Raw genomic sequence first — 25817 nt, 5'->3', positions numbered from 1 at the left:
TGAAAACAATGTTATCAATCGCAGTGAATATGCATGACATTCATAACGACTCAAATGTGGACTGGGACTGACCACCAGCCATCGGCCTTGGTGAGTAGCCGATACACCCATGATATACCCTGCATGGATATGCAACAAGGCAACGACAGATATGGCAATGCAGAAAAGAGGATAAATGACAGACCTCTGATGCTCTTGTGGATCACCGAACTTATCATTAATGCATTTGTTTTGTCCATTCAACAACCGCCGGCTACATGATAAGCTAAGTGGATATTTGTGTCAGGCTGTGGCTCGTGCTTGTCGTCCAGACGTTAAATTATCTGGTTGTCGCGTGTATCCAGGCGTTTTTTTCATGTTCTCTGAGGCTTGGAGCCAACTGTTGACTGAGAGACAAGCGCTATGCTTCGAAACAGCTAATTATCTGGCTGTGAGAGAGGCTACTTAGCAAAGTTTAGCAGCCAATAACGCAATAACATTTTTTAAGCCAAGGTTTTTCCAAAACTCTGCTCATCATGTAGGTCAGGAGATGGTTTTCTCTTCCCTATAAAGTCAAAAATAATTTATCATTTATCCTTTTATTTTCATAAATGCTAATTATATCCAGTTGTGTCCCAGCAGATGCAAGCATGTGGGGACGGGGACGAAGTTTTGATGCTCATCCAGAGAGAGCTCGTTGTGCAAAGCTAATGTCAAATGCATCGATTCGGATTTGGTGAAGACTGTTTATCAAAGGTAATTCCAGTTTCTACCTGGGCAGAACAAGGCAAGCAGTGGTTTGGGCTTTTAAAAAAAGAAAGACTTGTGGAGAGCAGGAGGGCGGAGACGGGGTCTGTGACGTCCAACGGTAACTGGTGGCATAGATAGCCTTATCTGTGGCCTGTATCCCATGGTTACCATATGCCGGACACAGCTGAGAATTTGGACCCGAGAAAGCACGATGACGCTTTAGTCATGCACAAATGCTCCTTCACACACCGTAGGAGATCTGGCACCGCACGACAAATACACGCAATTGCACCGTCACAACGACACATGAGCTGGGGTGAGGCTTTCTCATTCCCACCCGGGTTAGAGAGAACACAGAGGGGGTGACATCTCCAGCCAGGAGAGGTAACACACCTCTATCCTCATGAGAGCGACCTCGCAGAATGGGTGAGACGGAGAGATATACGTTCAAAAAGAGCCGGAGAGACGCTGGGAAAAAAGAGTCTGCAGGGTATACGGAGTCAAAGAGAGACGGGCAGAAAGAAAAATAGGAGGGAGAGAAAGCTGCACATTATCTCTGTGAAGAGTCCGGGGAGGAACAGCCTGTTTGTAGAATGATACCTATCAGTTTTCCTGGCTGTCTCAGGAGATACTATTGCTCTGTGGTGTACAGTACTTTAGCTAGATAAAACATCAGTGTGTCTCCGAAAGAAAGGCTTAGAAAGACGAGTCAAGGTGAGAAGGAAAATAAAGCACAAACGCAGTCACACGGGCAGACAAAGGACCGGAGAGAATGCACGAGGTAGCGCGTCAAATCCAATATAATGCATCGTGGGACTGCTAATGGACGCTTAAGAGGTGCCTTAATACCAATGTTTTCAAAGGAAAAAATGGATTGGAACTTGTTATCCTCACTTTAGTACATTTTTTAGCTTTTGCAGAAGCATAATTGTCAAAGAGGTTTTCGTCTTCTGTTGAAGAACATGTGGACTCTGCAGCAGGCTGCATTTGTGGAGAAGGCAGGCGGATAATGCTGCTGCTGAGCTACAAGGATGTGGACCTGTCAAATATATCTGGAATTTGAAGGTAACTTCTAAAGCTGGAGTTCAACTGGGCTGTTTTTGATTAAACTGGTGGCGGTTCAGCTTGGCATAAGTTTTCCCAGATGATCTTGATGCTGATGATAGAGAATCCAGTCCAAATAGGATTTACTTCAAGCTAACCAGTGGGGCCGAACCAGTCCCTTTAAATGAAACGTGAGTATTGAAAGGGTCACTGAAGGGTTAGATTATGTAGGAAAGAAACTGCAGACCTTTGTGGATTTTACCTGCTGGCATTTGGAGCTTTTATGCAGGAATCAGACCTTTTTGCTGGAAGGCGACCTTAGATTTCCCCTCTGGTTTGTGCAAACAACTTTGTTCACCTACATTCAAGCCCTGGTGTTGTTGAGTGGTGGAGAATCAAGAGTACAATCATCAAAAGCTAAAACCATTTTTCTCCACTCAGCCTGAAAGATCCAAGAAGAGCATGTTAACCTCCCCCTCCCGCTAACTCAGTTTGGGTTGGGTTGGCACAAAAATTTGTCACTCAGGCATCGCGTAATAATAAAGGTTGGCTTTTTATTCATCAAATGAATGTCTGTGGACACTTGAAATGCAACAGAGCAGCAGTATGGAGCCATTTGAAGACGTGGCTGCAAATCATCACATCGTTTTCCTTCCCAAATGCTCTCTTGAAACAATAAAGAGGACAATCTTAAAGTATGATCAGAAAGGAGAAACAGATAATTTGACTCATCTTTTGGACAGTTCTTCACTTTCTTCCTGATTAAAGTCAACCCAGCCTTGATGTTAACTCGTTTGATGATGCCTGATTGGGGCCTTTTTCACTCTCCCCCTTTTGCGTTTGTCTTCCTCATCTTCATGATAAAGACTCAGAGTAGCTCTGCGTCAAGTTACACACATGCACCCTTAACTGCAGCAACGTCACCCAAGAGACCTGGAAACACTAAGTGCTGACACTGGGACTGATTCTTAAACGTGAAGACCCCGCAGAGAGAGGGAGAAGTGCCTCAAAAGAGGTAAAACGACATTACAAAGACTAACCAATTAAATTATGAAAGATGTTCTCAACTAAGTCTGAAACTCAATGATCAGTAATGAGAGTCCTGTGGCTTATAAAAGTCTTTCCTTGGAAGAACTGCTCTTTCTCTCCCTCCCTCATATGTTCCATCTTTCTCCCTGCACACACAACGCAGACACGCAGGGAGCTTTGGTTTCCACCAGCCACATTTGGATCTCTGCGTATCGTCATCAGCCAACTGTAGCAGCGTGGGGAAGTATCGCTCAACATTTAATGGATTTCAGTCCACATCCAGCCACAGATTTAGCTTTAAAACGAGCCATAAAAACCACATTTAACCATGAGAACAACAGATTGTTCATCGGAGGAAAAGCAGAACAGCTCGTTTTGCACATAAACTTTATTAAATTGCGTTGTTTAATGCCTAAAATGCGCAATGTAGCAGTCTTAATCATTATTTGTCGCACAGCTATTATAGATATAATCTTTTGATCGCATAACCAAAGGCGGGGTTGGGACCCAAATGCAGACAGACAGATGGACGAAGCTTTAAAGCGATTTTATCTGGCAGTGCGGCAGCAGCATAAAAGGAAACAGTGAAATTACACGTTTAAACGAAAGCCGAATCAACAGACAAGCGCAAGAGGAGTCACTAAACCGAACCAAGAACCAATAAAAAGCAACCAAAACAAACACTGACATGACATCTAATGTGAGCACAAACAGAAGATCCTGGGGCAGAACACGGAGGGATCCAAAGCAATCAGACTGGACAGTGCCAGGCATGATCATGAGGAGCAGGGGTAGAATGGAACACTGAGAAGGCAAAACAAGCAATGCTAGTGGGCATGAGAAGAAGAGAGTAGTGGGGTGAGGGGATACAAACTGTGTGGAAACTAGGAGATTTCTGAACTCTCCAGGAACTCTGAACACAGAAAACGTAAGGTCAAAGAAAGATCTAAGAGAATGAAGAACACTGGGAGTCGGTGGAGAACTTAAGAGGCTCTGGGGGATTGGCTAGGCTAGAAAGGAGAGCTAGCACCACTAGGAGATGTGTGAAAGCTAGAAACAGCGAGGAAGCCACGGTTGTGCTGGCGCGAGGTGCACACACCTGTCACAGAACGCTCCCAGATCACATCTTCAGGGGGTAAAAAGGCTGAAATTGCACAAATGGTATTATTGTCCCCAGAAAAACAGACCCATCGTTGCTAAACACAGTCTCTTAGGTAAGTAATATGTTCAGCGGCTTGTTGCATGTTTATCGTTAGTTATCTAATTTTATATTCTTACTAAGCTTAAGCTTAACTCGGACTTAAATGTGGAGCCATACCAATTAAAAACAGCACCACTTACATGCTAAATCTATACTCCATAATTTATTGTTATCGCCTCATAATAACATGAAATATTTCCATGTTTCTAACTAAAAAAGACGACACTGAAAGGCAATCTTTTGAGCATTGGTCTGTCTTTCAAATTCTCACTTTCTCTCCCTCACGCACGCACGCACACGCACGCACACCCACTTCTCTGTCAGGCTGAACAACTCTTCTCTGGATCATTACTTTCAGTTATGGTATAGCTCTCATGGTGCAGGCAGCGAACAGGGGTCGTGCCCGTCCCTCTTTTTCGAGGGCGCGTGCGTGCGCGCCAGCATTACCCCCGATCTCCATTCCTCCCCTGTCAGTCCATCAAGCTTGACCTGCCGTTGAAAGCCAAACTTCTTCTTACAGCCTTTGATGCCTCTGTAGTTGCCGTTATCGCGGCACCAGCCCTGACTCTGCTCATATCTGCTCCATTTGCGCGTTGTGGCGGAGTCAGCGCGAAGCATTCAGTGTGTGCATGGCAACACGCACGGCGCAGCAAAGCACACACACGCACGCACACACAGCAGGGTATCTACTGCTGGCTCCGTGGGTTCTTTTGTAAAGCGTCGGTGGATTCACAGTTAATCCCCAGGTGCACTCTCCTGCGCTATTTCGCACTCCTCTCCTCTACACACGCGCGCTGCGCGCACGCACACGTGCGTAAGCGCTTGCATGTATGAGAGTAGCCTGATTGTTGAGACGCATCTTGCGGTCTCCATGCGTGTGGTGCCATCTGCTGGTAAGAAAACACGCAACCGATGCAGAGAAGAGTGAAAACATCGAACGTAAACTGCTGCAGCAGAGCAAACAGGAAGTGATTAAACAAAAAAACCCACCCGTTTATATATAAAAAAGACATTTAATATAGTGATGTCATTAAAACATTGGTTCAACATTTACCATGATGCATAATAACATGGAATTTATCATGAATATACACAAAACAGTAATGTACAACCTGGTATATAGCAGCCAGCAGCATTTCAGTGCACACCTGTCTCACGCGCACACAACGAGCACACCTTTTATCATCTGCATCAAAATAAAACCTCAATTGCCGACATCGCGAAAAGACACGCGGTAATTCGTTTCAAGGGCCATTCAGTCATCTCAGTGAAGAATCCATTACAGACAACGCAGGGCAACGTTCGGAGGGACAGACTTTGTGACATTAATGTCCGCCACGGATGGGATATGGAGCTGTGCCAGGCTCTAAATGTGGGGAAGAGGATAATTCATTCAGCCAAACGCAGACTCACGCACTGCAGTTTTATGTAGTGACACGGCTGCAGAGGGAGGAAACACAGAGAGTCAAATGTGCACACACACACATATAAATGACACAAGAGGCTGGCCAACACAGGCATACCCTTCATCTACAGAGGCAAGCAGCATGTATATACAGTGAGTGGCTGTGTGAGAACACTAAAATACAGAAAACTTGTTTATAGCTGGCATCTTTATGCAACAGTTACTTGACTGAAAGCTGAAATGTAGATAATACAGTTATACATCATTTACACCATTTACTTGTCTGCGACATTCAATTATCTAGATCTATAAGACCCAAATTAATTCCAGAGTGTTACAAATACACTCATTAAATGCTATGTACAGTAAGGACCACTTTATTTAAGCCCCTGGAGGTGGAGGAGTGCCCTTAACATCGCCCGACTGCTGGATAGTTTTCTAAGTGGCCCATTAATGTACTTGTCAGAGGCAGCTGAACCACTGCACTTTGGTGTTTCAAACATTCAAGTAATGCCAGGAATCAAGAGTTTTCGTGCACACACGGGCACACACACACACACACAAGCAGTCGCGCTGGTGGATTTGCTACAAGATGAAACAAAATCGATCGATTGTTTGCAGAAACCATCGGTGGCGCTTCCTATCGGCTCCTTTCCCAGGTCCTTTCAAAGCTATGGAGGTTATCATCTGTGATAACGGCCGTCACTGAATTAGCATGGTGTCTAATCATCGCCTTCACAGTGTTTGCCCCCCCCCCAACACAGCCGCCACCGTCCTTTCATCATCTGTCACGAGTGCATTATGAAATCTGTTCGTTTTTGATCCACGGCTATGGACGTAAGGAGAGCATAGCATCCACGAGTCCTAAACGCTCTGCTGGACTGACTCAAGTGGAGGTTTTAGGCTTAAAAGAGCCCCCCCCTCCCCCGGGGTTTTGATTTTGTCTCTGCACCTACTCGGGATCGGGGTAGTATTTGAAGACTTTGTGTATCCAGTGCGTGTAGAAAGGCACGTTGATGAAGATGCCGGGCTGGTTGGCTCGGGCACAGCCCCTGCCATGGACGCTGACTCCCACGATGACCCTGATCTCCCCGTCCTGACACACCAGAGGGCCGCCGTAGTCCCTCTGCAAAACAAAACAAACAGACCAAAATGCAATATTTTTGAGCGGAACTCTGTTAGAAACGACTTTAATCGCTGTTTATGCCCATGAAAGCATTCAGTGGATACCAAATGCATCATCAGGAGTTCTAGAAACCGCAGAAACCAAGACTGTCACAACTCCCGACGGCTCTTTTTACAGTATACCGAAAGCTTTGCCCACGAATGTGTAAAAAGTACAAAAACATTTGTCTCAGATTTGGAGCAAACTATTTGTTGCTGCGCTGGACAAAGCGCAAAAGGACCCGTGTAATAACACTAAAAACCTGTGCTGAAAGCCGTGTGTCAACAAGGACTCAGTGTTGGGTGACATCGAACATGGACACGGCTGAAAAACAAAATGATCAATAAATCCATTCGTCCTCTACTGCTTTCCCCTTATGTTGTCTCGGGATGGATGGATGGATGGATGGATAGCTAGATAGATAGCTAGATAGATAGCTAGATAGCTAGATAGCTAGATAGATAGATAGATAGATAGATAGATAGATAGATAGATAGATAGATAGATAGATAGATTGATTGATTGATTGATTGATTGATTGTGGGGTTTTAAATATGTTATACATTAGTTTTCCTGACATTGTCACATGGTTTGAGTTTAATTTAGAATCTGTTTCCTTTTTCTCTGCTTTTAAGATCTTCTGCTATTGGACTTTTATGTTTTATATTTATATTTTCACAATCGTTTGATTTAGTGCGTGTTCATACGCTTTTATTGCGTTTACGTGTGTTTGTGTGTGTGTGTGTGTGTGCTTGTATGTGTGTGTGTGTTTGCTCTTGTTATGCCTGTAAAACACTTTCGGTTGCACTTGTGTTTGAAATAGAAATATAGCAGAGTTCGTCCAAGTTCGCTTGGATTTATGATTGTCGTAATGTTGAGTGGTTGGAGGCGTTAAATAAGCTTTTCTTCAGCCCACGCCGTTTTCAAATGCATACATCTGTCCATAACAGCACTGCGCAACATATATAGTATATAAAGTAGGTTCCGTTCAGTAGTGGTCATATATTTGTGGTATGTGAGGACCCAGCCTTACCTCGCACACCCCCTCGTTTCTCCTGCCTCCTGCACAGATCCTGGTGTTGGTGATGTCGAGGTATCCTCTGTGCATCTCTCGACACCTCTCATTGCTCACTATCGGCAGGTCGACCGCCTTCAGTACGTCCTCATGGCCGGTGCCTGAGAAAAAGGGTCAGGTTTCCATGGTAAATCCTCAGGCAGATGCAGATCGTCTTCTGAATCTAACCTTTAAAACGTATCAGTCGGTGACAGGAGGAGAGCGTCCTTTTGTGTCCTACCTTTGGTCTCTCCCCAGCCATACATTTTACAGAATTTTCCCTCGGGGATGGAGCACCCGGCTACAGGGAGCTGGACTGTATGGACGTTGTCTGCGGGGCGGGCAGGCCTACGGACAATAAACACCGACAGGACATGATTAGATTCCATCCAAGCAAAGATAGAGAGAGAATAACAGAGGTAAAGATGATGAATGCATGATCTTCAGGTACTCACTGAGAGAGACGCATTAGGGCTAAACTGGAACCCTCTGGACCACATATAACATGAGCTATGCTGATTTCCTGTCTGTTGAAGGAGTCTCCCAGCCACACTCGATAGTCCCTGAGGTCCGGAACGCTGGAGAGACACCAGACATGCAACTCTTAGCAAGTCCACGCACACTCGCATATGGAAGCAACAGACAATGGAGGTTAGAGGAAGTGGTGCAGTTACCATGAGGAGAAGCACTGTCGGTCCGTGAGGACCCACTCCTCTCTGATCAGCGAGCCCCCACACCAGTGCATGGCCCTGGGAACAGAGCAGCTCATCAAAGACCTTCACATGGCTCAAGAACAATGGTTCAAAAATGCACAAACATGTGCAGTCAAACCACCTTTTCCAACCCCAGAACCAAATCTGAGTCTTAATGACAGGTCAGACTTGGAATCAGCCACAGGAGTGATGTCATATATAAATATAGCGTCAATTATAGGTTCAATGATTGTAAAAAGTGAACTAATGCTTTATACCTTTTAATGAGATGAGGGAATAAATGGATCATAACTACTGAGAACATGCTGAATCATAAAAATTACAAAAACAGCATTTGATCCATAAATGGGGGGTAGAAAAAAGAACTCTGCTAGGAATTCTGAGCGATGCCGGAGCGTTTCTTCTTCTGGGGTTTGCGGGTGAACGTGCGGAATGTTAAATGCAAGGCTGTACCCTTTCTGTATGCTGACCATCCAGCTGCCGTCCGATATCCCCACCGGACCTCCGCCCACGATCCGGGTTGTCTTGTGGATAAAACAGCCCACGGATGAGAGCTCACCTGGAAAAAAACAGGAGACAAAATACCTCAGTGCTCCTCCTGTCTCATGGAGGACATCTAAGTTCCTCCACCCAAAGGCAGATATGCACATTTGCTGCCTAATGATCCGCCACTAATCTCTCTTTTATACTATATAAGGTATTTATTACATGTTATAAATAAAAGGGTATTCTTAAGCCAAGTCTTCATTAAATGCACTGAAATAAGATAATGGACATAAAAGAAATTCGATCAGGCTGTGAAAGCCCCGCGGGGCTGTCGGCCTCGGAGGCTATCAACCTCAAATCAGCGGGTGAGCCGCACTCAGACACAAACAGACAGACGAGGTGTCAGACACTCACCCAGAGGAATTGTGTTCTGTGAGGCGTCACCTACAGAGAGGAGAGAGGAGACAAATAAGGGATCAGGGGGAGGGAATGAACTGATACAAGATTAGAAGCGACCTTTGTCCTTGTGTTCTACACCGTCATGTTACCATCAGTTCTCTGGACCTGGACAGCCTCAAAGGAGGGTTTTTTCTTTTGTTTTGGTTTGGGGTTTTTTTTTCTCAATAATTTAGAAAAGTTCTAGGACAGGAAAAGTTGTCGAGTCATTCTAGTAGCCTGCGTGCAAACTTTTCTTTCATGCTAATGCTGCTAACAAGCATTTAGCTCAGAACAGTAAAGAAATTGTATGGAAAATATCAATTGTATAAATGGAGGGATCATCAAAGAGGGAAAACTCTCTCGCTTCACACACACACACACACACACACACACACGCACACACACACACACACACACACACACACACACACACACACACGTTCTAATGTTTCTAATGGCTCCGGGCCCATGCGGGAGTAATTAGGAGGACTCCTATCTTGACTAGCAGATGAGTTGTGATTCCCCCTCCACCCCACACTCACCAACAAGTGTAGACAGATCTACACACTGCAAATAAAGTGTGTGAAGGTGTGTGCAAGTGTGGCAGACACCAGGGTGGGTGGGAAACGCATGCACAGTGCTCTATATCCTTTACACGGGGGTCCTCGGTGTCTACTTTGGGCTGACTCACATGGTTTGACGTGGCAGTAGTCCCAGGGAATGCCCGATTTGTTGGTGTGACACCAGGGCCCGTGTTTGTCGTTATCAGGGTTCCTGCAGTAGCTTCCCTCCAGGTTGGCCACCATCAAGCCCCTCTCGCCACTACAAACACACACACAATCCAATTACTTCCTGTATCTATGAACCAGCCCCAAAGGGGGGGTTTAAAGAGGGGAGACAAGAAGAAGGATTATTTCTTCTCTATCAAACAATTAGTCTGTTTGGTAATATATTTTTTTAAAGGCTTTTACAGCGATTTACGACTCTTAAATTTAAGCCAGGTGAATATAGTCAGACAGAATCCGACAAACTCCGCAGCTGTGGAGGATCTGTCTTTTTAGGGAAGATAAGCGGTTGTTCACACTCCCATGAACACACACTCATGGACACATGTGTGTCCCTGAAAAAAAGGCCGTGATTCCTTGCGTTAAAGTCACGGATCTGGGAAATTTAACGGCAAAAGACAGCCGCCAAGTGACTGTAGCAAAAGGGAGCGATCTCTCTGTTAATATAAGCATGCTCTCAGCAGTCAGTGCGCAGAGGGCCTCTCTCACCCTGACCTTTGACTTCCAGGCAGGAGCCAAGTCGATTGATTAGCTTTGAAGTGGGGGTTCAGAGGGTCACAGGTCAGGAGTGAAGTGTGTATAGCCCAGCTACGTTATCAAAGGGAGCCATTCCTGTAGTGCTAGATCATCCTCATGGAAACACTTCAACCATCATGAGATACTAGGGAGGCCGTCTACAGCAACCACAGCAGCCCAGTTGCTATCTGATCTGTGAACAATAATCCCTCTCCACGCTCTTATCACCTCAGCTGTCCACACCAACAGGTGGCCAAGACTCACAAACCTCCTGCGGAACATCGACGCGGTCATGGAAAAAAAAAAAGTTTGCTTTTTTCCGCAAAAACGACGTAGTTCTGCAATCATCCGTGGCTCCCTTGTGTCAAGCCTGCGAAAGCCCTCGCGGCGCTCTGCCTGGCTGCACGGAGCGGAAGTTGACGACAACTTCACCTCTAATTCAGGCGGTTGTCTGCTGTTATTAATGGTCGGGGTCTGTTTTATACATCACGCCAGAGTTTGGGAAAGTTACGACTTCAGAAAGAAGCAGGGATCCAGGGAGCTGACCTGCTGCGGTGGTCCCTCCATGGAGCACACGGAAGGTTTGATCTAGTCCTCGCCTGCTTTCCCTGGTAATTCTCCCCAAAGCCCGTGTAACAGTCTGCGTTTAAAGAAAAGAGATGATGTGAATTAGGCATTTTGAACATATGCTTCAATCTGGACACGTGAGAAAACGTCAACTTCAGACACCTGCATTTACTATGTTAAAAATGTATTTTATGGAAAGGAACCTTTCGACTCCGAATTCCAAAGTGATTGAGGATAATGTTGATCACACTAACAAATCCCCAAATACTTGCAGTAATCGGCGACATTACATTTCTGCCTGGTTCACAGAGAAAATCTGGGAATTGTAGTAAAGACCAGCGTTGAGTTGAGGTTTGCGCTCATTAGTTGTTCCTAATCTAGTATTTTATTCCTGGCAAAGCCTCAAAAGGCGCCGCCACGCACTCATAAAGACACGTCGTCTGCAAATCTCAAGGGTACTCTGCATTCGTGCGCTCAGCCGCGGACGCACATCTTTTGCTCTGCTAACCCGGAGGCGCATTTGCTCCTTCCACATCGTTTTTCCCTCCTCTGCGAGAGCTGACCGTCCTGCGCCGCTGTCAGAACTCATTTGGGTGAGACGCGGCGCTCGCTCCCCGCAGGGTTACAGATCTCCACAGATCCCGACACACCGGGTCTCCCTCACATAATGAAACGCATCTTTTTGATTTTTTCCCCCCGCTCTGCAGGTGGAGAATCGACTTTTCCCCCGTTGCGAGTGTCAAAATGCGGCCGTTGACTCGCTCACCGTCGGCTTTGCTTTGGGTGCCGCACTGGGGGATGTTGGTGCAGAGCATCGTCCGGATCCTCGGGTCAGTGGTGAAGCACCAGGGGAACTCTTGGCCATCTGGATTCCGACAGTAGTTCTCTCTCAGGTCTCTGGAAAACACAAGACGTCAGCCGCGGACCCGCTGTAACCGCACAGGTGTGGGACCGAGCAGACGCCACTCACTTGCAGGTGTAGGCCTGAGGTGTGAATGTGTGGTTGTGGGGATACTGAGAGTCCCAGCGCTGACACGTGAGTCCTGTCGGCGTTACGTCCACGGTCCCTCTGTAGCCCCTTCCTCTGCCCTCGTAACACTCGCTAGTTTCCACCACGCTACGTTTAGGGGGAGTATCTGTGAAAGGGCAGGGAGACATTTGAGGTGGTCAAACAGCAGTTTGTGAGAGGGATCAGAGGACATTATAATAATCGCATGAAGTAAACGCGTGAAAGGTGTCCGATCGGTCTCCCAGAATCATCCCACAGCTTCACACATTCAGCCAAAGTAAAAAAACAAACAAACATTAAACCATGATCTCATCCCAGTAATCAGAATCAGACAGACGCACACGCAGCGGCGTAAATAGTAACAGACAAGTCTGGATGGATTTTTCTGTGCTTACAGTTAATGCGAAAGCTTGGACCAAAAACAAACACATAAATATCTGGAGGTTCCATCCATCCTCTCTCTGATTGTGATTGATGGAAATATGAAAAGCAGACACGCATTAAATTTAGGCTAACGGTTAGCTCAAAATAAATAATAATGTTGTGTTTGTATGTTTGAATATATTCTGTATGGTGTGCGCTATTTCTGAGCTAATTTTGATCATTTGCATTTCTCATTCTAAAGCCAAATTTAGCATTTATTCAACATTAGCATCAATATCTATTACGGTTTCATCTTTTGTTGTTTGAAATGCCTGAAATACCAGGCAAGGCCTCGTCCACAACTGTTCCCGCTTTGTTAAAACTCAAAGTGGAATCTGGAAAGAAAAAAAAATGTTGGGCGGAGATATTTTGGAAATCACCGTGAATTGGCAAAGAATGAGCTTTAGAAATAATCCGGCAAATGTCAGTGGGACCGGATCTATGATTTTACAAGGCAATCTGTATCAAAAACAAGCTGCTTCAAGGATTCCACTGCAATTATGCTCTTTGGTCCAAAATTGCTTACAGGAGAGTTACAAATACTTTCCTTCTTCTCGTTACAAACAGGCCCTTTCAGTTGTAGCTAACACGAACATGCGGTCATATCCGTTATGTCACTGCACTGGAGAAAGTCTTAAAGAAGCGTTGGTGGTGTGGCTCACTCTGCAGGTCTGGAGAAAGCCGAGATAACAAGAAGTGGAAAAACAGGACGAAAACTCTTATCTGATCTATGTTTCCTCCTAAACACACGACCTGCCTGGGGAACAGATTGTGCCTATGAACATGCTAGGATGCATATTTCTAGACATTTTGGTACATCGAGTATTTCTAAAAATAGCTCTGCATGGTTTGTGCAAGTAAACAAAGAAGCAGACATCAAACACACACACACACACACACACACAGACACACACACACACACACACACAGTGCCTTTGTTTCTTCCTCTCTCTGCCTTGTTTTAATTAAGACTAACTGGGTCGTAAACTTGGTCTGCTCCCAAAACCTCCTATCAGAGACAAAAACACCACATTTGGGGGAGAAAAATAGGAACGGTGACTCATGGGGTCCATATGGACGAGTGTCTGGTGAACATGGTGCCAGGCCCGCTGATGATTCTAGCAGGCTAACGGGGCTAAACTCAGCAGTAACCCAGCAGTAACACCAGTGCTCTGGCTGCCTTATGCCCTTGGGCACCGCAGCGACTCTTGTTTGAGGTCAAATGGAAGCAGGCAGGCACCCGAAAAAGATGCACCTCTCACACATACAGTGCGAAGCCTAATGAAAGCAACCTGTTTGGAGGGAGGGGGGAGTGTGACCCTCGTGTTGTGTCTCTATATGTAGACGGGGGTTAATTTGGAGCCGTAACTGAGCCCTGCACAGTCCCATTAACACACACACACACACACACACACACACACACACACACACACACACACACACACACAGGGCTGGTATAGAAGAATAAACAACAGCTCAGTGGTGCGGGGGAAAAATAAACATTCTGGCAATTAGAAGAGACATAACAGAGCGCCTTGGCCGAGACAAGAGACGTGTGTGCATGTGGGTGCGCGTATTAAATAGCTTTAGCCACTCAGAGTATAGGTATGGTCAGAGTCAAGCAAAGGGAAGTTGAAATTATTGTTTATTCAGTCACGCTTGAATTATCTGAGCCCCACATAAACACAGCCACTAAAAGCTGTATAATTCAGGTATTAAATCCAAAAAAACATGCAAACTTACCACAAACTCTGATGTTGCAGTACTCCCAGGGTGTGTCGGGGTCAGTGGTGAAGCACCAGGGTCTCTGGCGTCCATCTGGGTTCCTACAGTAGTTGTCGCTCAGGCCGCTGTCGGGGTACCTGCGATCAAACGGACGCCATTAGTGCCTGGAAGGGTGAAAAGCCTTAAACAGTAAGTCCAGCTGTACAAAACCAGACCGACACGTCTTCCAAAAGGAGTCAACTTCTCATGCAACACAGGCATCCAAAGCTGGGGTCGCGCGAAGGCTCCATCTGCGAATCAGCCGGGCTCTAGGGACCCGGGGACCTCACGGGCGGCGCCATTACAGGTGTTCAGAAAGGCATCCCAAAGTCCCACAACCCCACAGGCGTCCAGCTCACAGGCATGAAGTATCAGGCTGGGGGACGCTATCATTACATTAGCACCGCGAGCGGTCTGGGACCACGTTTACACAAACACTGGGATGATTAAGGATGTGTTAACGAGTCCCAGCTAATCCGGACCACCTGCCATCGGACCAACTGGAACGCCCTCCACGCACACAGGAGCCAAGAGTGCGCACACACACGAACACTAACACAGGCTCAAGTATAGGTTCTTTGAATATAAGTATATTATTATCTTACAGCTGGATGTGGCTACGCTTTCTACTCTACCGAGAGCTGAAAGGAATTTGGTCCAATTAAGTCAGAACGAGGAGCTTTCCCAGCACGGCGCTGCTAAAATCACACAATTACACGGCGGGCTCTGATAGCGCTCCTTCGGGGAAAAGCAAGCCGCACGACTCGGTAAAAGTTCACAATCAAGAGCCGGCGACAACAACGTGACCTGGCGTGAGGAGCGCGAGGATGCAGGTCAAGGAGTGTGTGTGTGTGAGTGCGTGTGTGTGTGTGTGTGTTACCTCTTAGGGTGGTACAGGTGTTTGTGCGGTTCATTCAGGTCCCAACGCTGACATTCTTTTCCGCTCTCTGTGTGGTCCATGGGTCCTCTGTAGTCTTCCCCGTTGCAGTTCACACACTCGACTGCGCAGATACACACACACGGACACAAATTTTAGTGTGACACAAATCCAAAACAGATGCAACAGGAAGCCAATCACTGACGTAAGAAAAAGACTAGGATTTAATCACACTCCTCAGATTTACATGTTTACTCAATAACTCAGTTGTTTTGAATTACAAAACTGCGTCAGGGTAAAATTCAGAGTCATAAATGAAGTAACATCCTTAACCAGGGTTGCAAAATTTGGAAATTTCCAATGAGATTTACAGCAATTGCGTTTACATTTTCACAACCCCCTTTTGTCGGCCTTAAATTGGGGCTTAAATGGTCGACAAAGCAGCTTTTTATCATCTAGGTTGAAGCATTTACATGCAAATTTAGCTGAAGTTCCACCCTGGGCATTCTTCGAACACAGACGTGCAGAAGTGCGGCCACACCTCTGACATGCAGCGCACGTTCCCCCCATCACATGCACAGAAAAGCTGTAGAACACTGTAGCCAGGCAACCCGAGGACGGCTGCGTCCAGTAAAGTAAGTTTTCACGCCATTATAAAGATAAATGCAGTTAAGCTGCTGTATTGGTGCAAAACTACATTCTTTAAATTCTGGTGGTTCCGGAAAGTTTTGTTTTCTTTCTGCGAGTCACACGAGCTTCCAGGATGTATTTTTGGCTGCAGAAAGAGCAGATTCACTGGCTGCACCCTTGCTTGGAGGAACAATTAGTTGTTTTGAAAGCTGAGTTTCATTTCCAGGTTGTCAAACGCTGACTTGTTGCACCGACCCGGGCCTCCCTCCGTCTCACACCTTGACTAAGGTTTAAAATCTTTAAGTTTCTGAACTTTACTAGCTGTAATAATGCCTCCATCTGCAAAGAATTACGCTTTGAGCAGCATTATTATGCTTTTATGCAGCTATAAACGCAAAGGCAGAGGGTGATCTGCTTTAACATATTTCAGGTCATCATTTTCCACACCAAAGTGCTTATGAGCCATCGTACAATAAGCTCCTCCACATGGACACGTTTGGATCTACGGTAAGTCGAGACGTTCCAAAAACAAAAACAAACGTTCGAGAACGCTAACGAAGCCGAGCTCATCTTTGATGTCGAAAAGGCCCATTTGCTGCAGAGCGAGTTCAACACACTGTCGAGCGTAAACAAGAGGGGAACATACAGATTAGAACCAGATGTTTATGAGTCCGCTGCTATCATGACGGGACACGTTTAAAACTGCGCGTGCTCGTGGGCTTCCTGCTTGAAGCAGCTAATAGCTGGGGAAAGCAGTCGCCGTCGTCTGCGTTCTCTCTATCGCAGTCGGGACCGATTAATCTCGTCGTTCCGCTCTTGGTAACCCAGAGGGACGCCACGCGTTAGCCGAAGGAGCGACTGGGATCCCCACGCTGCCTTATCGAGGCACAGCCCTGTTGCTCATCAAGGTGATCCGGTGGCGTACAAGCAGCGGGGAAACAAACCCCCCGACAGACCAAATCCACAGGCATCAGATAACGTCGGTCCTTATCATCCCTGTTCTTCAAGAGGACGTCAGTGTCTGACAGTAATATTGTATGATGCAACGCAGAGTCCTGGAAACTGGTGGGAAAGTGTTTTCCTGTCATAGCGACCAGATAAATATCTGAGGTCTACTTTAACAGCCCCCATAATTCAGGCTCAATAGTTGCCTTCCATGTGTGCCACAGGGCTGGATAACAGTTTATCTATAGGAGTTGACAGGGGCTTAATATCCTCTCACATTCCTACACCAGCTCCTTTAGGCTCAAACCGTTAAGAAAACTGGAGCTGATGGAATGAGAGAGGACAGCATGAACTGAACCACACACCTGGAAACAGCTGCACTTGGCCTCACACAGATGTAGGAAAACTGGGCGCGTTTAGAGCCGGCATTGCTTCCAAGGCACCATGTGATCGCCTCATCTGCTGCAGCTGGTTTTACACTATCAAACCACTCTTCCTGCAGCAATTTGCACCGCAAAACAGGCACTCATTGGCCGTAAACACATGTTAAGATGGTGGCTGGATATGTTTTCTGAGGGTGTTCTGTTACCTTGCGAACACTGCGGCACGCCGCACTCCTGGTGTCTGAGGTGCGGCCGGGGATCGGTGGTGAAGCACCACGGGCCGGCGGTGGCGTTGTCGGGATTGCGGCAGTAGTTTTTTCGGAGGTCTTTCTTCCTGAAGCGCTTGGACATGAAACTGTCAGCAGGAGAAAAAAAAAAAAGCAGTCTTACACAAACAGACACATGCGCAGCGAGCCGCTGCCAAACACAGCTAGCATGAAGGAAAAGCACTTGAAAAAAGAAAAGAAAAAAACCTCAAGGACACACTTTCCCAGGCAGGATGACAAATCCCCCGCTTGTGCGGCTAAAGTCTGGTGGCTGAAACCTGCCTGTCAACGGGAGCCATCAACAGACACATCCCGGCGATTAAAATCTCATTGGCGTGAGGATATTAATCAGAGAACTCTCATTAACAGGCAGCGGAATGTTAGTTTTCCACAAGTCCCGGTCCTGAATATAGTGTAAACACGATGACTAATGACTCCGTTCTTCTGCATCAGGCAAACACATGGCCCCGGTGATCAATTACCACGATGACCCTAACATGGGCGATGAGTCAAGTTGTGTTTTTCCACTGCTTAATGAAAAGTTATCGGCCAGTCTTTTCTTTGGTAACGAACATTAGAAGGTCTTTTGATGGGTAAATGGAAGCAAGGACTAATCTTTCCCCGATAAGAAAGGTATTCGCACCGGGTGCGCGCATGTGTGTGAGGCGTTCCCCGGCCTGGACGTCAGCTGATAAATCAAACGAAAGCGGCTGAATTTAATTAGCTCGTCTGCAGAGACATTAATAGTAGCCTGATAATACAGGTTCACAGGAAGTACCAAACTGCAGACGCCTCTTTGGTTCTACTGCGGCGGTGACAAATCACAAGAAAAGCTCCAGAGTCGTCGCGTCACGTCCCCAAAGAGAGGCGAGTGGAGGTAGACTATTAAAAATTGAAATTAAGGTCCTTTAATGGTTACTAACATGATCTAATGTTCCACTGAACAGCCACAGCCCCGTGTTCCTTAATATCTCTCACTGGTTTTGGGTCACCTGGTCGCTACCGTGAGCTTCATAATCCCGTGCACGGTGCCGTTTCCTGCTCTCGTTGCTGAAGTGCATTAAATATTGTTTTTGTCATTGTTGTTTTAATGCTGAAGCTGGATTTACGCGTATATAAGAGGCGCACTTTTTGCACAAAGTAGCAACGGCTGTGTGACCTCACATTTTAACTAAAGCCTGCTTAGCAGACATGATCCTAATCCCACTAAAAATCAGACACAGACACTCTCCCGCACACAAACACACAGACACACAGAGACACGCACACCGAAAGTAGAGCAGGAAATGATCTGTGACTCAGTATTACAGTGAGGTCAGCACAGATAAATGGTAGCTCCCAGGAGCCTAATCAATGGCTAACACATTACACTCATATGCACCATATACACAAACTAGCTGTCTGCTAACTGTAGCACAAACAGCCTGATGCTAACGGCATCTTTTTTTTGACTTTGGCAAAACACGACTCGAAAGCTCGACTCTTACTTGTGTTCATGAGGAATAGGAGAGGACCAGGCCTGGCACAGAATCCCAGTCACTGTCACCGACCTCCGACCCCTGTAGCTTTGACCCGTACCCACGATGCACTCTCGAACGTAGTCTGAAAAGAAGGGAGATTGCAGCGATATCATGTACGGTCGGACAGAGCCAGTGCAGATGATGAATAAAACAGAGACGGCGGGACAGGCCGCTGACGACGCCAAAAACCCTAATGCCTTTTCAAGACCTTCGACAAATCATTTGAATCCTGTAAAATAGGCTGCACAGGCTCGCAAGTACACTGTTGAAGTCTGTCGGAGTCAAGTGGGGCGGTGGTATCGTTTACACAAACGCCGCATAATGACAGAAAATTAACTATAATGTTCTGCCAAACAAGAATCACAATGGGTCCTGATTTTTTTAATCTTTCTCTTGAGGGACCATGGGCCACTTTGTAAATACGGAGCTACAGGCTAATGGACATGACTTGGAGATGACTTTCTAAAACAGAACACAATAACAGGAGTGGAAATGTTTACGGTGATGTGGGGGCCCAACAAAAGGTGGTACCTTTCTTCTGATAAAGCTGGTAGTTGAAGTCCTCCAGGCTGCGCACTCCCAAAGAGTTCCTGTCGAACGACAGCCACTGGCATTTCCTGTTTTTATGATCGTAGAGGAAAGCTCTGGAGAATAAGGAGGAAAAGAGCGGAGACCAGTGAAGGAACGTAAGATCGTTTTTTTACGTAAGATCCTGACGCTGAAGGTGACCACGCCGCAGAAGCATGAACATGCAGTTATCCAAGTAAGATCTCCGCATCGACTGGATGTGTTAGGGTATTTTCTTGAAGACGTTTCACCTTCTCTCCAGAAGGCTTCTGCAGAAACGTCCCTATAATAACCCTAACAAGTCCAGTCGACGCAGAGATCTTACTTAGATAACTATGACCTGGATGAATGAGAATCTACACAGCATGCAGAGCACCCCCAACCCTGCAGAACCAGACGAACAACAGGGAATCACACCTCCGGGAAGAATTTACAATAACCACTACATAACTTTCTACAATGCCACATTGTCTAGTTCTTTTTAATCTGAAGGAGGAAGAAGAAGAAGGAAGTGCACCTACCTGCATGTGAAGGGCAGTCTCCTGTTGCGGCTGCAGGCTTTGGCACACTTGGCCATGCTCACTTTCTTGCTTTTGGTCAGGTGGGAGGAATCGGAAGGAACCAATCGTACGCCGTCGGTTTTCTGGTAGTCCTGGAGCGCATTTCTTTTGGACTCTGACAACATACAAGGACATGTTGGTGACATGCGCTTTTTTCTCTGTGTATTAGAGGTGCATCCTGCTCCAGGAGACTCCAGGATAGGACAGGAGAGGACAGGGCAGGACAGGAGAGGACAGGAGCTGTCGCTCAGGTCAAATGACACTATTTGTCCTCTGTGCTGCCCGTGTTTGAGGGGGTGAAGCTGGAGCATTCACTGTCAAGCATCATAGGGTGAAATTACAGTGAACTGTCACGGAAGCAGGTGAACTCTTCGGAGACACCATCATTCATCATTCCGTGACAGACGCGCACTCTTAGATATTCAAATTTGCATAGCGCCTCCAACAGCGCCTACCTGTTTCAACTATCTGCCCTTGAGCGTTTCAGGCAATTAGGGAGAAACCCTGATCGCTTTGTTTCTCTTGGAATCGGGCCACGGAAGCGGTTTCAAACTGGTGTTTTTGCATCAGGAGCGTGAGAAATTCTTGGCGATACGAGCCACCGTCTTTGTCCTGCTGTCAACTTCACCTCGCCAACCTCGCTGCCCCAGCGCGCACCGACGCGCGAAATCGCATTTTAGAGATTACAGCGAGCCACTGCAGCACTTTATTCGGCTTTAATGTGGCGGGGGAGGGTGGCAGCTTGCATTTCATTCACTTTATCATGGCACTAACACTTGATCCAGTCGGATATATGTTAATGCCTCCTTACTGCGCAATGCGCACAACAGTAAATATCTCTTTAGGCATTTTTCCCCCTAATGTAACTTCACTTAACTTAATTGTAACATGACAGTACTGTGGGGTTAACTTAAATTCAGAATGGCATTCCTTTTTTAAAACACTTTGAAGCTCAGAAAATTCCTCTAGATCAACAGCCTTCAACCAACGGCAAAGTGATGACAGTAACGCGGGGTATATTTTAGGTGTTCCCCGTGCGCAGACTCTCCACGCAAGCTCCTGTGGATGTCAGGGAGCCTCCAAATGGATTTCGCTCAAACTTACCAGAACAAGAAATGACGACGAGCACGAGAAACAGCGCGTAAATCCACATCGTTGTTTCCAGGCCAGACAGGAGTCACCGACAGCTGCGTCCGAGAGCAAAACAGCCGTTTCTTCCTCCGCTGCACCGAGGATGCGTCTCCTCTCTAAGTACTTCCTTGCTTTCCTTCCATCCCTCCTCTCCCCTCCCCTCCCCTCCCCTCCCTCCCTCCGAGAGTGCGTGTACTTTATCTCTCTCTCTTCCTCTCTCTCTCTCTGCCTCTCGCTCTGTATCTGTCCGTCCAATCTGTTTGAACATTTCAGACAAGCTTTCATTTACTGGCCTAAATTCGGGAATTCTGTTCCCAGAACCACACAAACAGTGACATTTACAAGAGAAAATGGCCACACATTTGCACATGTTGACTAAAAGACACAGGAAATTGAAAACAAAAGTTGTGATCAGCTGCACACGTTGTTAATCTCAGCAAGTGGCATTCTCACAGATCATTCAATACTTTTCAAAATGTTCTACAAATTGATCAACCCAATGTGTTTTCGCACCCTCCAGGACACAGAAAGGCACACTGGGACATATCTGGATGCTGGAGCCCAACTCCCTGTGAGGTTACTGCAATAAAAAGAAGCTTTCATCTCATCAGAACTTCTCCAAACGCTCAGCTTGATAGATGGACTTTTGCGTTCACGTGTTGATCATCTGGATCTGGTGGCTGTGTCATGAACCCCGAGGTCGACGGGGTGCAGCCCAAGCTGCGACCGATGTCCCCTACGGAAGGTGGCGTTGCCCATATCCTTGCTTTTTAACTTTATTTTTTACTTTTTAATACAATGGCAGGAAGTGCATTGCGTCATCTATAGTTCTATAAACAGGGGATGCAACAAAAACCTGAGGTCCCACCACACCACTGATGATCACCTGCACATGAAAAACAATGCAATAGAATGCCAAGAGGGAAAAGTGGGGGGATGTAAATTCCAACAATTGTTGGGAAGGAGTCTGTGTGATGACATTTGGACCCACACACACACACAGATCAACCAATTCACCTCCTCAGTGTCGTCTCTATTTACAGCGATGACAGCATGAGATAGGAGATGTGACGCCTCGCCGCCCTCAGCCTGTCCTCCGTCCTCCGTCCCGTCCTGCCGTGCGATGCTGAGCAGTGCAGTAGACAACAGTAAAACCCCAAAGCCATCCGAGTGATCACACTGTTGAGGACATTTTGCTTTCACTCTGCACACAACAAACCAGCAAAGCATCTGGATAAATAAGGAAACAGACTCCAGCTCTATCTGATGTCTGATTTGATGAGTAATGCTCCAGCGGCTTCCTGAGAGTACCACAGAGTCATTTGCAATAATAAACAATCATCCATGAGTCAGATGCTTTCGCTGGAGCGGAGCGCAAGGCCTCCGTCATTTTCTTGGTTTTCTCCACTTCCACCAAACTTCGTAAAGATCGCCGGCCTTGCCGTGCCACGCCGCTGGCGTGCATGCTCCTACCGTACTTAATGAGCTGCAGATGACCGGGTACCCTTGACCGGTGTGAGCTCATGAATAAAACCGCCGTCACCGTCACAATCGGGACTGACTTTGCCTGGAAGAATCCAGTGGGTGTTATTATTGCATCTGAGAGGTTTCTGTTGCAGACAGAGCCAGAGATCCGCAGCACTACGTGAGCACCGTCGCCGTTGGAGACCCCTCACATCTGCAGCCAGTTAATAGGAGAAACCCAATAGGTTGGAGGAGCTGGTAACGGACAAGGATGTCCAGAGGGAGATGAAGATGGTAAGGAAAATGCGAACACTGGGGAAGCATTGACTACACTCCCATATGGATGGATGATGGAAACGGGACGGACGTGGAGAAAGCTTCAGGGAAACTGGGAGAGATGGAGGAAGTGGTGAGCAGGTGTCTCAGGTTCTGTATATCATTCCGGTTTTTTTTTCTCTCTCTCTTTCTCTGGCTGTGTGTTTGGGGGTGCTGTGTGTGTGTGGTGGGGGGGGGGGGGGGGGGGGGGGGGGGGGGGGGGGGGGGGGGGGGGGGGGGGGGGTGAAGACAGTCGTGGCTCTGGATCCTGTAAACACAGATACTGTGTCAAGAGTATCCTACTTTAAACAAACACATGCTTCCTGCTATCAGCGCGTGTGCGATTGTAGTCACTTCTCGTTACTGAGATCTGCTGACAGTCTTAAGGTCAACCCACGTGCGCACGTTCGCCAGCTCAATCTGTCCGTGTACGCTCCAAAAATATAACTTCTCAGATGGAAATAGCTTTAATTTTGTTATTGTTACGGAGACACTGATTTTAGCGATGCAAAGTCGCTTCTTCACCTAAATTTTAGGAATACAACTTTAAACCTGCGGCCACCAACAGCAGTTCCCGCGTGTCCGTGATGCACAAGCTATTCAGATTCTCGGGAAGCATCGGGCAGCAGAACACGTCAGGTTCTCGGTCCACCATCGGCCTTTTGTTCGCCCCCTCCTGTGTTTATGGGTGTTGACGTGAACGGTTCAGACAGCGGCGTGGAACTATTCATCCACAAGGCGACCTTGTGAGCTTGTGTATCCACACAAACCATATTTGTTTAAATGACACATCCTTTAGCATGGGACACATGAAGCATGTCACACAAACACATCAACATCTCCATTGTGTCGCCCCCTCGGACACTGGGGCTTTGTCAGCCCCCCCAAATGTGCAAGAAACTGGAACAAAACGCAAATATGTATATGTTTATACACCGGCTATATGGTGAAGGAAGGACCGTTGCAATGCAAATGTTTATTTGTGTGTCAACCTTCCGTTACGCTGTGGTCTGTAATTGTTTTGCGTCCCTTTAATATGATACAGGAATGTAATGACTGTCAATAAAATGTGTTAGCAACCGCGCACAGTGGCTGCAATTCCGTAAAATCCAACGCACCCAGCGAAGCTACCAAATCCTGAGCCGCGTTTCCACGCGCTGGTTGCACACAAACAGGCAACCGGATTCTGGAATTTGGCTCCGGGTCAAACCACCCGAGGAGACGCTTCAGCCACTACAAAACGAGATGGCAGTCACAAAAAGTGCCGATTGCCTGGGGAGGAGACACGAGGGATGATTGTTGGCTAAAGTCGTTTCTGAACCTGCTTAATTAGACGGAGTGAGCGCTTAACGCCGGAAGGAAGGGGTGGAAAATCGTTGGTCTAGGTCAGCAGGTACATTTCACCCTGCGTGTTTCGTTCAGACCTCAGATGTATAACTAACATCCTGATGAATTTGGGGGCTAAACATTTTGCAGGCTGGGTCTTTGTGGCCAAGCTGTCACACAGGGAGACCGGTAACCTCACGCATGACAACATATATAAGACAGAGACATGTCCTGGGATGGACTCAGGAGGGGAAAAAAGGGCTTTTCTGTCATCATGCCGTTGTTTTTGTGGAACGCGTGTCAGCTCAAATCAGGTTTAAGGGGAGCTGATGTGGATTTAGGAGGGAAAGAAAACCACATGAGCTTCCTGTTCCAAAGTCTGAGCGATGGATTTGGTGGACGTCAACACTCAGTCCAACTCAACTCGACTGTAGACACGCAGTTGGAGAGTCAGAGGACAGTTGCGTTGCTTTAAGACACTTTTTATTGTTATAGTTTAAATTTTTAATTATACTAAATCATTTTGTTTTTGGGTTTTCATTTACCTTCTACTGGGACGTAGCTTCTGTCTGGACAACCAAAGCCCAGAATGGTGGCGATGGGTGACTTTCTGGAACTTTCTCCCATCTCTGGGGTCTCGGCCAAGCCTCTAAACGACACTCTTTTCTTAGCTCTGATCAATCGCTTGACTTTATCGCAGGTGGACTCCAAAAAGGTGTCAACATGGAAGCAGCCGCCGCTCAAGCGCAGGCATTCGAAGGTTAACGCTCATGCCAGTGCAGTTCTTTAATGTCTCCCCTCGCCGTGTTCCAGATCCGGATTTCAGTCTGTCGGGTGACTGCTGGGAGACAGAAATAAGAGGGCCTTTATTCACATTTCGGTGACATCAGCAGACAATATTGTGTCAGCGGCGTGCTGCAACATTCAGGATTTGGTAACTTAATTGGACTGGAGACATAAAGATCATTTTGAGACATTGATTTTAGAAAAACACGATACACCTGATCCAATAATGTCCTCAGTGGAACCCGATGCTTATCTTTTATTGCCATAACTATGCTTCATTTTGTCTTTGTTATCAGTGATATCATATTCTGACCAAACTTTTTCCATTTACTCTCAGTTTCCCATGTTTACTAAAAACTGCTGATGCATTTTCTTCCTCTTTGCTTTATTCTTAGTCTTTTTAAGACCTCGCAATTGTTATCTGAACAGCACTGGGTGAATTTTCTTTTTCTTAGTATACTGTTTGCCAAGTCAAGGCTATCTTTTAATCTGCTGCAGGGGAAGGAGGCAAAATACATATTTCTGAAGAAGGATTCCGTGTTTCTTTTGAAACCATGTGTTATTCCCTCTTGCTTGTGTCAGATTTTTTTTTTTTTTGTTTGACTGAGTCGTGACTTTTTTCCATTACTGAGTGTTTTGATTTCTGTTTTTCTCTGCCAATATCCTTGAACTTTATTATTCCCTGGTACATTTTCAGATTCCCCCAGTGGAGATCCAAC

At 46.5% G+C, this 25817-nt stretch overlaps 1 protein-coding gene across 2 annotated transcripts; it reads right to left on the bottom strand.

The window, feature by feature from the left end:
* Positions 1-4995: 4995 nt before the first annotated feature.
* hgfb (hepatocyte growth factor b) lies at positions 4996-21343 on the bottom strand. 2 transcript variants are annotated; one of them, XM_011606941.2, is made up of 19 exons: positions 21181-21343; positions 20038-20191; positions 19481-19593; positions 18917-19031; positions 17370-17518; positions 15209-15329; positions 14308-14426; positions 12103-12268; positions 11899-12029; positions 11112-11205; positions 9956-10086; positions 9241-9270; positions 8794-8899; positions 8302-8376; positions 8083-8205; positions 7869-7975; positions 7607-7749; positions 6365-6534; positions 4996-5369 (listed from the first exon to the last, which is right to left on the bottom strand). In XM_011606941.2, exons 1-19 carry the CDS (start codon positions 21227-21229, stop codon positions 5195-5197), a joined length of 2271 nt encoding a protein of 756 aa, XP_011605243.2. In that variant the 5' UTR covers positions 21230-21343; the 3' UTR covers positions 4996-5194. The 2 variants fall into 2 exon arrangements, with proteins under 2 accessions (XP_011605243.2, XP_029698158.1); XM_029842298.1 differs by having other exon boundaries at positions 5231-5443.
* Between the last annotated feature and the right edge of the window lie 4474 nt (positions 21344-25817).

Source organism: Takifugu rubripes, chromosome 9 (genome assembly GCF_901000725.2).
Source record: "Takifugu rubripes chromosome 9, fTakRub1.2, whole genome shotgun sequence".
NCBI lineage: Eukaryota > Metazoa > Chordata > Actinopteri > Tetraodontiformes > Tetraodontidae > Takifugu > Takifugu rubripes.
Note: the sequence above shows the minus strand (reverse complement) of the source record. Positions and strands in the feature narration are given on the sequence as shown.